Below are 14,835 nucleotides of genomic sequence, written 5' to 3'. Positions count from 1 at the left end.
AATACCGCTTCTCGCGCGGTCGTTCACTCGGCTAGGCTCGTCCATGTTCGGCCTCCACTTGTGGAAAAGTAAGAATCAGTCTGTAAAACACCTTGAAAAACATATTCACTTATACGAGCTCTCGCGTGTTAACTAGCTTCATGTCTACACAATCATCGAGTGACATTAGCTGTAATTCAATGAGAGATATTTCGGATTTCACTATTTGAACAAGATTTCTAAACTTTCTGATTTTTGAAGCTTATGATAATCATTGTTTCGTTAATACATGCATTATATAAAAATACTTTAAATTAAAATAAAATTTTGTTTTTACAGAAGAGAAATTAAAAAAATTTTAAAACATGCGGCGCGGTAAAATTTGATTCAACTAAAAGTAAAAAATTTATCCTACAAAGAAGTATGTAGTAGACTAAAAACTAGAAAACAAAGACACTTTAAAAAATAGAAGCACATGAGAAATAGTAACAGAAGGAATATGGCCAAGAATAACAATAAACACAGGAAGAGCAGAAATAATAAAATAAAATTAGAATTTTAAGCTCAATTTTTGAAAATTGTGTAAAGAAATAAAAAAAATATATACATATGATTCGGTGATTACAATTTTATTTGAATTACTGGAATTCGATTTCAATTAAACAGGATTTCTTGAGAAATTTCATTACTCTTTGGAACGCTTGGTTACAGTATACACTACACTCTACACGATAATTATGCCGCACAAAGTAGAAAAGTCTATAACTGTCATTTGTCTTCTGAGTGATACAGCTCTTGAATGGACTTTAAGGCGAAAAAATGTCGTTTTAGTCCAAAAAAGTCAGAAAATAGCAAAATACTGAAAAAAAAGTAAAAAGAAGTCATACTCTCCAAGGCCTATAGTGATATAATTTTCATCAACAAAAGATGTTATAAGAATTATTTCTGCAACATACCGAGTGATGACTCGAATCAATGATCTGCTTAGTTGACTGCATATTACTCCTTCATTCTTATAATAATATCTTCATCTATAGAGAAGATCACTTTATATCATTATTATGACATCATTATACCATAGCTGCCTCGTAACAACGATTATTTCAAGTAGAAATTTTTCTGTAAATTATAAATAGTACCGTTTTCTCATGAAATGTAAACAATCTATTCTCACGCAAATTACTAATTAGTATTCAAAGATTAAGATTCCTCGTATCAAACTGTACGAGAATGATTCATGAATGCTGAAAAAAAGCATGAACATATTGTTCAGGTATAAGTGGCTCCTTTTCTTTGAACCCAGCCGGAAGGATGTGCGGAATCCTGGGTGTCCGAATAGTTGTTTAAACGTGTCCGAGAAATAATTATTATCGTCGTTCGGGGGAACTTTCGCGAACAGAATAGACAAACTGATCACGAGCGTCTGTCTCTTCAAATATATATTCCTATTCCATTATATTTTTTGAATGCTCAAGAAATTCATTGAGATTGAATAAAATAATAGTATTGTTTTCAAATGCAAATGTTTAATCTTCCTTTACAAATCAATAGAAAGGAATTAACGGGTGTTTTTATCTTAATCAAGTATGGCTCTATTATATCGCATATACTTAATTTTATATAAAAAGTAAGGACATGAAATATAATGTAATTAATGATCCATTAAAAAAAAATGAATAGTATAAAATTTTACTCTAGTCCCAAAGATAAGATAAACTTCGAAGATTAAATAATTATTTAACAAGTTTGCGCTAAAGTAAATGTAATTATGCGGAGGAATGATGATTAAAATACTACTTAAAGAGTAAATATGTACTGTATTGAGGTATAGAACTGTTCATCTATTTATTATACTTCCGTTGCGTTAACTAAGCACTCAGCAAGCAGCAAGAAACTTTTATCCGTCCTATAGGTCCGTTAAAATTATTCTCCTTTTCCTGTACGGTTTTAGCGGTTATATATATAAAGTGAGAAAAACACTAGACAGGCAGAAATGCAGTTTCGTCCGCATGTGTAGTAAGAGCTGACGCAAAACTTTTTGCATTAGTCGCAAGCATGTCATCAAGAAACGCACATGCGTTATTTTATGATTTCAGGAGTTACATATATATTACTCGAAGAAAGTTACAACTTGCCAACAAAGGACGCGCTTTATTACTTCCTTGAAAAAAAATACTCAACAATTTTTCAATATTTTTATCAGACTCTAAAGAATTTTTTTTTATTATACGGAAAAGTTTGGCTTATACTATTAAAGAAGAATAAAGTACTATATGCTGAGACGGAATTAGAAGGTCAAATTTGTAATTATGTTCTATCGAACCAAAAAAGGTAACGCTTTTTTTATCCATTTTATCCATAGAGGAAATAAGGATTAGAGGCGATTGAGTTAATTAAAAGTCTCGCATAGCGAATGTTTAATTTACACTGACTGATGAATATCGCTCAACTGATGTATTACATTCGATTAGTACGCTTATATACAGATCATTCTTGATCTATCGCCCACCCACATCATCAATAATTGTACATAAACACATATGTATATGCGGCGATGGAACACTTGTTCATAAGAATTTCTTCATACATAGTGTACATAGTTACAGACACATTTGTAACAATGCCTAACGACCATTTAATACCATTTGCCTTCTTCTTCTTCTTCTTCTTCTTCTTCTTCTTCTTATTCGTATATTCTCCTCCTCTTGCCAATTAGGTATTGAGGCTTCTCAATAACATTATTTTGATAGAATTGCTTTGAACACTTTGTTAGTGTACTCACCCACTCGCCATTGCTCGTTATTTTAAATCATGATTTATTCGACACGCGCTGAAAAAGATTTTATCGCTTCTTATATGCTTACTCAAGGAAATCATTTGGTAAATGTGACGTCAACCCACTGTGACGTTTCATCCATAAAAGGGTAAGGAATTGCACTATTTCTATAAGAGCTATGCAACAAAAATTGACAATTCTCTTTGTTCAATGCACAATTTGAAACTATTTTGGATTGTATATCAATTTCCAAGAAAAAGATATAGATTGCTAGTGAAAGGGGGAGTGAGATACAACTAGGTCAACATGTGTTTAAGAAAAACATCAGAAAGGGCCAATTTGGAGCAAGGGAGAAGAGGCGAAACTTTAACGCTCGCTTTAACGAAAGAAGAGATGTTAAATGGGTCAAGGGAAGTGTACAATCAGGTCTGGTAAAATAAGCATAGTTAATTTTACAAACAAAAAAGCAAAGCTTATTATCATTCCAATTTGTTTGCGAGTCCAAACGAAAAAGGAGTCGAAAGGAAAAGTTGTAGTTTCCGCATAGCTCTTCTTGGAAGGCACTAAAAGCCCAACTACATACAATATGGCAAACGATGAATTACAGGAATTAGATGGCCATTTGGCTTACGGAGTGCAGAAGTAAAAGTCATTGGACTCGACAGTGGCGGTTGGACTTTTGGTTCCGGAAGAGGAGGATTTATTAAGGAACAAGATTATGCATTATTCTCGAAATTAAGGATTGTCGTCCTCAAGTCTCAAGTGCATCCATTTTTGGGCTGTTGCTCGCGCATCGCTGAATCGAGGTAGTGTGTCATTCTAAAAATAGGAGTTGAAACCGAGCGCAAGGAGTGCCTCCATAGTCTCGGTCGTGAACCCGTGGAACGGCCTCGGAGAAACGTCGGGGGGAGATTAAATTAAACAAGCTGCCGCAAAAGACTTGACTTCATACCACGGACACGGACCATCAACGTGCTATCTGAAGGGATAACAACTATTTTAAATATCGCATTTAGAAAAAGCGCGTTCGCGTTCACGTTCGCGTACGCACGTGCGCGCTACCAACAACTTCACTACCGAAAGTGAACAGCATTCGGCATGCGCACTACGCCTCCACTCCAAAAGATTTAACAAATATTATCTCATTTCTGGAATTCCGAGCTTGATTCGATCCTTCCCATTCGCAAATGAATCATTAGAAGTATGCTGTCATCTGAGAATCAAAGTTTCCTATCTCTTACCATCCCAAAATATTTTTTAATTCTTTCTCTGATTATGTTACCGTTCTCTTTACAAAAAAACATAGGTACACAGCTTTTCTAAGGATATCAAATTCAGACAAAAAACGAATTAATAGTGTTGCGAAGCAACATTTTGATTTGTTTTTTGTCTCAATTTGATATCCTTAGAAAAACTGTCTAGTAATTTTAAAAGAGTAAAAACGACCTTGCCACAAAAACTACTCCTTAAATACTTAGGCGTTTAGTCAAAAGAAAGTATAATTTAAAAAAAAGTCTAAAACTTATCGTACAAATCATCTAAAATGTTACTTTTTGCAATAAAAATACATGTACAATAAACACTAATTTATAATATCAACGTCAAAACAATTTTGTTCATTAATCCCTTAATGCACACTCGAACCACGCTCTTTCATCCTCAAGGTCGATACACAGCCCACCTGGCTGTTATCCTGGTTTAACTAACCAAAAGCAAAGAATTTTATTATCTTTGCAATCTACATTTTTCCCGTACCGAACCGTTAATGAAAATAACGACTAATCTAAAAATATCGTAAATATATTCATTTTCTCCTCATACAAATATAAATATATAGCACATGCACGAACATTTATGAACATATTTTCAATTTATGAACTTCTTTTCTTTCTCAATAGTTGGAAATTTTACTATACTTTCAACTCTAAAGTTGAACAACAACATTCCATTCTTTAAAAAGCAATTATGAATTTGAATAAATTTCTTTTTTTATTAACCAAGTTTCAAATTTCGTTTTGAAAATACTTGCGGCTTAATGCACAAATACCATCGGGCGGAACAGCTAATAATAGGAGTTTGGCTTCCACGCCAAACGTCTGCTTGCAGCTTCAGCCAAAGATATTAGAAATTCAGAAATATGTATAATCTAATTTTATGACGTACCTAAGTGCGAGTCAAGCATGTGACAGAACAATCCTTTGGAATAATAACTTATTTTCTGAACATTCAAGTCTTTGCTAATTTGAACATTCAAATTTACGTTCTCCAGTAATTTGCGTATTTCTATTCCAAGACGAATTTTCGCTGATTTTCCCAAAACTAGGACTTTTATATTAATCTGCCGAAAAATGGACTAATTTTCTTTATCATGTAGTTCTATTTTTCCCTCACATTTTTTTTGTTTTCAATTCGAACGACATTAGTTCAACATAATTCAAACTATTTATAAACAAATCGTTTCGTAAACATACTGTTTTATTATTCCAAAGAGGAGGAATTCCATGAAAGTTTCAGCTGTTCAAATAAAAAACCACTTCTCGTTTAAAGAGATGTTAATATTGTCAATATTGAAAATTTACGAATAAATTTAACAAAAATTTCTAGAGTTTGTGCTTCACAACAAATAATTAAGAGAATAATGCGTTTTTTGATAAAAAAAACCTATAAGATCCTATAAAAGAATACTAATTTTTAGAAGTAATTACACAGAATTGATAATATTATGGTTTACGTATTAAGAATTAAGTCCTTATAAAATGCACCTTGAATAATTGAATTTCTATACGTGAAAATCCTTGGCCTGTTTTGGTTAAAATATGAATTACAAGAAATGCCGATATTTGCCGAACGAATAAATTTGCCTGAAGTGCAGGCACTCAATGCGAGTATATTGACGTGTCGATATGTGTGTACTTGAAATATATAATTAGACACTTTTGCCCATCAAAGTGTATTAGGACTCAGACAAAACACTCGAAGAGATCTTGATAGACGTATGCATCTTTATAGCAACACATTTCTGCACTGCGATTTCTATGTAAATAGTAATCGTATGTACAGATATTTTAGAGTTAGTAGAAAGTCCCTATAAATAAACAGACTTTCATGGAAAACCTTTAATATTACTCTTCAATAAATATTCGAAATCACCAATAACTCCATTTTGTGATTTTCGAAAAATTTTATGAAAATTGTGTTTTAAATTCAATGAAAATTATAACTGATGTCTATTAGTGAGACTCAGATTTAGAGAAAATATAGCAATCATTAAATAAATGTTAATGAATGAAAAGACAAGTTTATTAGCATTAGATACATGTGCTTGAGTTAAATGTTTAAATAACTTCACGTTATAAATATTAAAACTTTTTGTCAATGAAAGGTAAATGACCATCGCCTAAGCATCAGGATTTGGCAACGTTATCTTTTTTAAATTTAGAGACAGGTTCAATAATCGAAAGTACATTGTTCGATGTCGCAAGAAAAACAATTATATTCCTAAAATAATATCAAACTATAAACAAAACCAAAGCAATGCATCTTCATTACCTGAACTTGAAATTTTCTGTTTCAGATTCCAGACACCTTAGAATGGCCGAATTAGGGACAAAGAAATCCATGAATGTCGTAAGTAAACAGAATAACGAAGTGTGCAGTGTTCTTTCTAACAACAGTTTGATTGATTTGGATAACATAAGCACGAGTAATAATCAATTAATTTCCCTTTGCGATGACGATGAAGATGAGGATGAATTGATTTTATCCAATAATACAAAAAACGAGCTCAACACTGACGACAAAAGTCTTCAGGAATTGATAGAAAATGAATTAGCCCTCAGGATTTGTTCTGGAAATAATGAAGAGGAAGAAATTGAAGAAGAAGATGATGAGGAGGACTCCATTAAAGTTCAGCCGGAAATTAAAAAAATTGTTCTCGCACCCAGACCAGATCCACTTGATGTTAATGAAGAATTTCTCGTAGCCGAAATAGATCATTATTCATTAATTGAAGAACCGTATGGTTACCAAAATGGCCACACAGAATCGAATCCAAAGAATCAATTCAGTACAGATGAGATGCTTGAAGATAAGGTCGATGAAGTGAACTTTCAAAATGATGAAATGCTCTTGGAATCAGAAGTTCGACTCGGGCAAAAAGAAGAGATTTCATCAGAACAATTTGATGAATCGAAAAATTCCCAGTCTCCAGAGGATCAAGTGCCAGTTATCAATGGAACAACCGATGTAGTTGAGGCAATCGCCAATCATACCAACGAAAACGAGGAAGAGATAGTCCAAAATGAGTCAAACATGGAAAATGTTGAGATTGTCCAAGAAGACAATTTCTCAGATCTTCCAGAAGCTGATAGAAAAATAGTCCCCAATCCCTGGTCAAATGTAAATACAGAAAATTCGATAGAGACTTGTCAGAAAAGTGGAGATTTCTCAGATGATTTTCATCACGTTCTCAGTGAAAATTCAACAAATGATAGTCCCTCCCACAAACCAGAAGAAGACACATATCTTCCTAGTCTTGATTTGGGAGAGGAAATATCGTCCAAGGAGGCATCAGGAATTGACGAGAAAGACTGCTCTCCAAATAAAGATACTTGTGAACTATTTCCAGAAAACAAGTTCGAAATGGAGCACAAAGTTGAAAAAATTATCGATAACAATGAGTGCCTTCCTGATACTTTTAAGACTGATGTCAACGTTTCGTACCATGATGAAGAAATAAAAAAAGCCGAACCCGAAGACTGTGCTTCCAAAAATTTCACCTGCAATACAGTGCAGAATGGAATGATTAATGGTACGAATTTCAAATCTCCGGATTTTGATTCATGGACTACGGTCGAAGCTGCCACGAGGGAAGAAAATGGGCTAGAAACTAACACTTGTCAAAACAATGAAATTGAGAATTTTAAGGAGGAAAAAACAGATGATCAAAATTGTAACGAAAAAACAGATGAAAAAGTAGCTCCAGTTGTTATAATTGATGGCGGAAAGAGTGATGAATCTAGTTCCGATGACGTAAGTTATGCTTTTGCTTTTAATGTTGCTTTAAAAAGTGTGACGCCCTCCGAAGAGAGATAACTAAGAAGTAGTAAATCATTCTGTTATTTTTACCAAAAATTAAACACAGCCTACAATTTTTTGCTCCTCTCTTTTTTGGAGAGCGTTACATATTTTCAAAAATCATGTTATTTCTATTATTATTTTTTACAAAGAAAAAGAAATAAAAATTCATATCCTCATTTTTGTTTTTACGTTTCAAAAAGAATGACAGAAAATATTGTCTGTACTAAAATAAAATGCATAACATGATTTTTCTCTCGTACTCGCATTAAGATAGTATATCTGCAGACTTGTTCAGATCAGGCAGAAAATTCGGATGTCGAATATCTTACGATAAGAGGTAAGATTGATAGTCCTGTGTTGTACCGTTTGTCGATATTAATCAGCACGATTGTATATGTATTGTGTTGAACGTATAACATATACTGATACACGAATAATGTCCTTCAGTCTTTGAAGCACAAAAATTTTCTTTTGTGACTTCTTTATACCTTCAATAATTATAAATAAGTTGTTGTTGTTGTTGTTCCTAAAATTGATTTTAAATTCAGGTTAATGAATAAGAAACATAAAAATTAACTCTGATATTCATAAAAATTAAGACCATCAAATGGCATTGACATAAATGACAATTCCTTTTAATTTCCCCTGGTGTAGCGTACCGAGAAAAGTAATTGCGTGACTTCTTCTGAGACTCACATAGAAATCGGTGACTTTCTTTTAGGGAAATCATAAAAACTTCTAAATATATTTTAATTTTGATCTGATTTCTAGTTAATGGATACACTATTATTTAACTTTAGAGAGAAATTGGGTTCTAATCAGATTGTGTAGGAACGTATTGTTAAATTACAGAGGAAATAGTATTATTACATATCTGTACTATCGAGATTATGTTGCGGAAAGTTGTGTTCTTAATAACGGTTATAGGCGAATTATTTATTATTATATTGAAGTGCTTGATAAATTAAATATGGCAAATGTAATCGAATCGTTAATTCAGATAATTGATTGCTGACAGCTATCGGGTTATTCAAGGTCATAAATTTTGCTATGGTCCAACCATTTGTTTTATGATTTTTTTAATAAATTGTGTACCGTCATTTATGCTTTCAATTCTTATTGAAAAATAGTGTTTGCAGAAGCTGACACTGGAGATGTTGTTTCTTGTCTCTTAATCATGCTTTATTACATTTTAAAATTATTTTTTTCAGTATTTGAATTTTCTTTTTTTTCAAAATTTAATATCGATTCTGTTTATGAAGACCTAGGAATTTTTCTAATCTTTGGAGAAATGGTTAACCATTTCAAAGCTTTGAAACCTAGAATTTGAGTTGTAGGAATATTCTCGAATGCATGAGGTGTGTATTAGAAAAAATGCTAGCGGGAGTAATAAACTGTTATCTTTTTTATTCCCGGTTAATATTTAGTTATCGTTGAGAGGCATATGAGAAAAGCGGGGACCATAGAGTACAGACATAGGCCCATCTCATATGGAGCGATATTCCGATCTATTGAGGTCACGAGTCTGAAATCGGCCAATCCTCGCCGCTGCCATGCCAATGTATCGTGCTCGGTTCAGGCCCTCGAGTCTTCCCTCTCCTTGGCAGTGGCTCTCTCCAGCGGACCCCGCAGCCTAACCAATCTGCTGCTCGAGTCCTAGAGAAAGGCCCTATCCTCTCTCGGATTTTCACTTGGATCCATAGCACGCTTTGTAGAGCTCACGAACGGGTTTCCTGGTGCTTCCCGTTCGTTTCGTATACGTTACCAGCCCATTTAATCGCCTCAAGGCCGATTTAGTTGCGGCGTCGCCTTCGTCCAGGCACCCGGTTCTATCAGGTTGTTCGCCCTAACCTCCTCGCAGTCTACGACCGGAATCGAATGACGTTTAAAATTGCATTCCCTGTGGTGGTCGACGATTTCTTTATTTTAGTTTAACAAGTTTGTCTTTTTCTTTATTCGTTCGCCGAGAGAAGTTTTCAAGAAAATGCTTTCAACGACCTCGTTGTCCGAATGGAAGTGAGTGCGTCGAGTCGTTGACTCGTCGTTAGTGCTCCACGTTCATCGTGCACACTTATCGTTTGGTCACACAGCAGCCACGAGTCTTGAGACGCAGGTCAGTGCGAAGCAATAAATAGACGATGAATATTTAGCATCTTCGCATTGCAGTTGCATGGAGGGCTTTAATGATATCATTTGGCACAAGCTCGTTATGGTAACTAGCGGGCACTAGCGAAAGCCGTGGGCATTCCAAGGGATGGATGTTCGGTTAATTGCAGGAATTCGTGTGGCATTAACAGATTAACTATTATCAAAAGTAACTAGATAATGCCACATTCTGAGAAAATGTGACATCAACACTGGTTAATGTCGATATTAGACTCATTAGGATCTGTACCATTAATTAACATCCCTGGGACTTTAGAAGTGTTTCTATCAATCCATATAATAATTTTAATAATAAATATTACAAACACGTGTTGAATTTCAAGTCATTGTTCAAGTAATTATAGAAGAAGTTGTGGGAATGTGGGAAGAAGTTGCTTTTTAATAGAGGAATGAAAACTGTACGATTACCACCTACCGTAAATGCAGTTTGAAAAGTTTTTTAATTAGTCAGGGCATACAACTTGAAGAGGGGACTAAAATGATATTCCACACTTTTCTCTGTTTACTTTTTATAAGAATCAACAATATCTATTTCGATTATAGTAAAAGAAAGAAGTAGTTTTCTTTCTAATTGTGTATCTGTTAATTATAAATTAAAAAATGTAATTAATGGTGAAAATAAATTATCATCTTTTCTCATGCAGAGTGAAAACCGTGAAGAGGTGTTAACTACCAGCACGGTAGTTACCTCGACTTCAACTACAAAAACCGCGACGAAGACGAAGAAGAAGAAAATCGAAGGTATTGCTGGTAGCGATGCATCGCCAAATCACACCCCTCGAACCAAGAAAACTAAGAAAAGCAAAAAAAGTGAACTTGAAAAGGAAAACATCTCCGTGGTGAGTGAAAAATTCTTTAATTTTCATTTAACGATTACTATTAAACATTACACCGATTAGATCAACTAAAATACCAGAAAACTAAATCACCAGAAGTAAGAAAATCATCAAATTTTAAAAGGTATGATTTCCTTTACTTTCCTCCGATTTTGATTTTAATGAACTTTGTTAAATAAAAGTTGTTAACATTAACAGAAACTATTAATTTTTCTAAGAATATAAAAAAATGAATCAGTGTTTTTTTTCTTAGAAAAACTAATTTTTTATAAAGAATATTCTTTAGTAAATTATTTTGAAACTTGTCGAACCGATCTCCCTTTTTTTGAAGTGTTATTTGCGCTTGAAGAATAAATGTGTTGTTAGAAGAAATTATTTTGCAAAGTGTAGCATGCCAGTGAATGCTTTGTTTTACTTCTTTTTATTAGAACGGTAACGTAGAAGATCCAAGCATGCATACGAGTTCCCGTCAAGTTTCCGCGGAGACAAATGAAATCTCCGACGAGAACGATCTTTCCAACGTCAACGTTAAATCGCTGGTAAGCCGGAATGCCAGAAGTTAGAGGAAATTAGCAAAGTTTATTTTGCATGAGCCTGGCAATAAATTTACGTTTGCGAGATGAAATGTGTCTTTTTAACGTCTCATTGACGACCATGGGATTATCAGAAAGTTTCGTTTAAACTGCGACTGTGCATCAATTAAACTCTTATAACTTTTGTCAAAAACTTAACATTTTTATTCCGGATGGTAGATTTAATTAACCATAAACTAAAGTAGCAATAACAATATCCGCACCTTAAACAAAACTTTCTGTTCTACTTTTCTTTTCTTCACTTTTGTTCACTTTCGTTACATTAAAATTTCTTTCACAATTGTTTTTATTTCTTGTAAAACTGTAGTTTTTCTTTTATTTTTAAAATCATGTAAATGGATTCCTGAATAATTGCAGACCTTTTTTTTTTTGCTAAATTATCGTTAATTTACTTTCTGTTATTTCTTAAACTAACTTTTCTATACGCATTTAAATAATCATTTATCTCAGCACATAACAAAACTAAATTTACAGAGCATGATTTATAAAACTCCGCATGAAGTAATGTTCTGATTTTTTGTCATGTTTGTGCGCATGCAGACACAAAATTACGTGTCAGAAGCGAATCGTAGCGAACTGGAGAAATCCCACAAAGAAGTAATTGCTACTGGAATCTCTATTAAGCAATTGGTGAGTAATTAAAAAAATAATTTTTTAAATAATTTTACTCGACATAAATTATTTATTGCTTTAATGCACGTAAAAATAAAAGAAAAACATAATACCTATCTCGTTTGCTAAATTAAAAAAAATCTTTTTTGACTGCAAAATATTTTAGACAATTGAAAGTCATTATTCATATTAAAATAAGAAGTGCGATTAATCTTAGACATCTGATAAGGATATAATTTGTATCTCATATGTGTTGTTATAACCGATAGTATCGCAAAAACTTTCTATCGTGTTTTATATCATTTTATATCGTGCTTTAAATCTACTTTTCGTTATGCTTTAACTTCACTCCGTGCTACTATCTATTTATCAACTTGAATTTTTCGATTATTATTATATTGTTTCTATTAATGCTTTATAAAAAATTTGTCATAAAAAAAGAAGTTTCAATGACAAAGCAACAAGTGCAATTTATGCTTAAGTGCTGAAATCTATAAGCTTTATTTAATTAATTTAATTTAATTTCATATAATTTGCTTCACTGTTCGTGTTTACCCAAAATGTGTTTTATGACTAACAGTGTCGCAGCTTTGGCGACATCTCAAACATGAGCGATGGAGACCAAGTGCCACTCGGCAATTCTGAACACGCCAAGACTCAAGAGGTTGGTATTTTATGGTTTCTTCATCAAACAAGTTTGAAATGATATGTTTTTCCAAAACTCGAAATTTTTTTTTCTTACAGAGATTTTAAAGATCTTTTTTTTCAATATAGGTGTATTATGAAAAAAATTAATTACCAAAAGTAATCAAAATATTTAGCTCCGCCTTTCTGATAAAATATTTGTGTATCTGCAATTTTTGATGAAAAATAAGACTGAACTAGATATACACCTTATTTTAAAAATGGGTGAGAAATATCAATGAAAATATTTTGTAAACAAAATTGTACTAATATTCAAAATTTTCCAAGAAATTGAATATTTTTTTAATAAAAATTTCATGCAATTCAATGAATTCAATCAAATTTTGACAGGTCAAAGATTTGAAAACAAAAGATAAAAGTTTTATTTGTTTTAAACACTTATTGTCTACACTACAAATACACCAAAAAATTTTCCAAAATTAGCAAAATAAATAAAATTGAATAGTCTTTATATTATTATTTCGTAACTTCTTGTAAAATTAAGAAAAAATTTTTATATTGAACTAGAGTTTTTTTTAACGCATGTCTTATGGGTAATTTTTCTTAAATTGCAAATATTTATTTACTTTATCAAGAAGAAACGATATGCTGCTTAGAGAAAAAATATAATTCTTGAGGTCATTTGATTTAGACCTTTCATGCTCGAAAATTGATATATCTGTAGTTTGTTTGCTTTTTCAACTAATAAATTTGACCAATATTATTGCTTAATTTTAATAAATATTAATATACTACTTGGGTTTCTTCATTTGAAGGTTACTAAAAAGAATGTTTTGGAAATTCCGAATTTCTACATTAAATATACAATACATTGAACACTGTGAATTTGTCATAAAAAATTTAATTTTAAAAAATTCTACAAGCATTGTTAATTTAGTTTTTTAATTATTTTATGAAATATAAAGTCTCTTAATTTTAATTAGTTAAAAAAAACAAATTTGACTTGATAGTAAAAATTTGTCACTGATTCAAATAGATTGATAAAAAAAATCCACTCATTCAAAAAAAAAAATGTTATTACTAATGAAAAATAGTTAATAATAACTAATAATTATTAGTCAGGGTTGACACAAAAATTTCCCTTTTTTCCCTGAATTTTCCTCGATTTGTAATTAAAATTTCAACTTTTTCCCTTTCCCTAAAGAATATTCTGATTAACTCTAGAAATGATTAAATACACAAAAAATAAAAGTCCCTGAAGTTATAGTGTCGAAAACTATTAATTATAGTTTGTTTAGAAACTAAAATGTCACTAATTTAATTCACATGTTTTATACTTTTTGTAATTCAATTACTTACAAAAATTGTTAACACAACTCTTTTTAAATTAAATTATTTTTGAAATTTTAAAGTAAAATTATTTGCTTGATAGTTTATAAGTAAATAATTTATTATATTTTTTCAATAATTAAATTATTTGAAATAAATTCAATTCTATATTCGGTATGTAAAATTCAATTTATTATTGTCAGAAATAGAAAAAATTTCAAGTTTTATTTGAAAATTCGTAGATTTCAAAGATTTATGAGGCACTCTCTAAATTTGAAATAGTATAAATGCTTACTAATTTGAATTGGTGACTGACTATTTACTAATTCAAAAGCGAAAAGTCTGCCACTAACTCCAAATAGTAAACATTTTTACTAATTCAAATTTAGAGATGAAAACAAAAAAATCAGGAAGAATTAGTCATTTATTAGTTTAGTTATTTTTTACCAATTGATAGAGCAAAAAAAATCAGCCAAAAATTTACTAATATTTAGATATTTTTAACTAATTCAGATTTAGAGAGAAATAATTAAAATGTTAAATAACAAAATAGTGTCATATTTAGATTTTTATCAAAGAACAACAGATTTTTTACACCTCGATGCTCTTAACAGTGTTTAGTGTAATTGTTACAACTTATTCCTACAAAATTAACATATTTTGGCTGCTAACTTTAATTTACATAGTTTGATTAATGACATTAGAGTGAATCTTAACCCGTGTGGAAAATGAAAATTGGTCCTAGCCAGGTCCTACCTATTTTGCCCTGTTAATAGCTTGGTCCTAGGTTGGCAGTGTAGGTTGGACCAACAATGGGTGG

At 31.8% G+C, this 14,835-nt stretch overlaps 1 protein-coding gene across 7 annotated transcripts in view; it reads left to right on the top strand.

Annotated features, from left to right (window-relative positions):
- LOC122501725 (probable GPI-anchored adhesin-like protein PGA55) overlaps positions 1-14,835 on the top strand; it is a 61,473-nt gene that overhangs the window by 22,813 nt on the left and 23,825 nt on the right. For 4 of the 7 annotated variants that reach the window (XM_043611433.1, XM_043611434.1, XM_043611436.1 and 1 more), the window contains exons 2-6: positions 6,330-7,786; positions 10,645-10,839; positions 11,265-11,375; positions 11,970-12,059; positions 12,622-12,705. In XM_043611433.1, coding sequence (XP_043467368.1) covers positions 6,347-7,786; positions 10,645-10,839; positions 11,265-11,375; positions 11,970-12,059; positions 12,622-12,705 — 1,920 coding nt within the window. In that variant the 5' untranslated portion in view covers positions 6,330-6,346. The remainder of the gene's footprint in view (positions 1-6,329; positions 7,787-10,644; positions 10,840-11,264; positions 11,376-11,969; positions 12,060-12,621; positions 12,706-14,835) is intronic. The other 3 variants (XM_043611435.1, XM_043611438.1, XM_043611439.1) reach the window with 3 other exon arrangements.

The sequence above is a fragment of the Leptopilina heterotoma genome, unplaced genomic scaffold (genome assembly GCF_015476425.1).
Source record: "Leptopilina heterotoma isolate Lh14 unplaced genomic scaffold, ASM1547642v1 Lhet_212, whole genome shotgun sequence".
Classification (NCBI taxonomy): Eukaryota; Metazoa; Arthropoda; class Insecta; order Hymenoptera; family Figitidae; genus Leptopilina; species Leptopilina heterotoma.
This window is presented reverse-complemented; position numbering and strand designations above follow the sequence as displayed.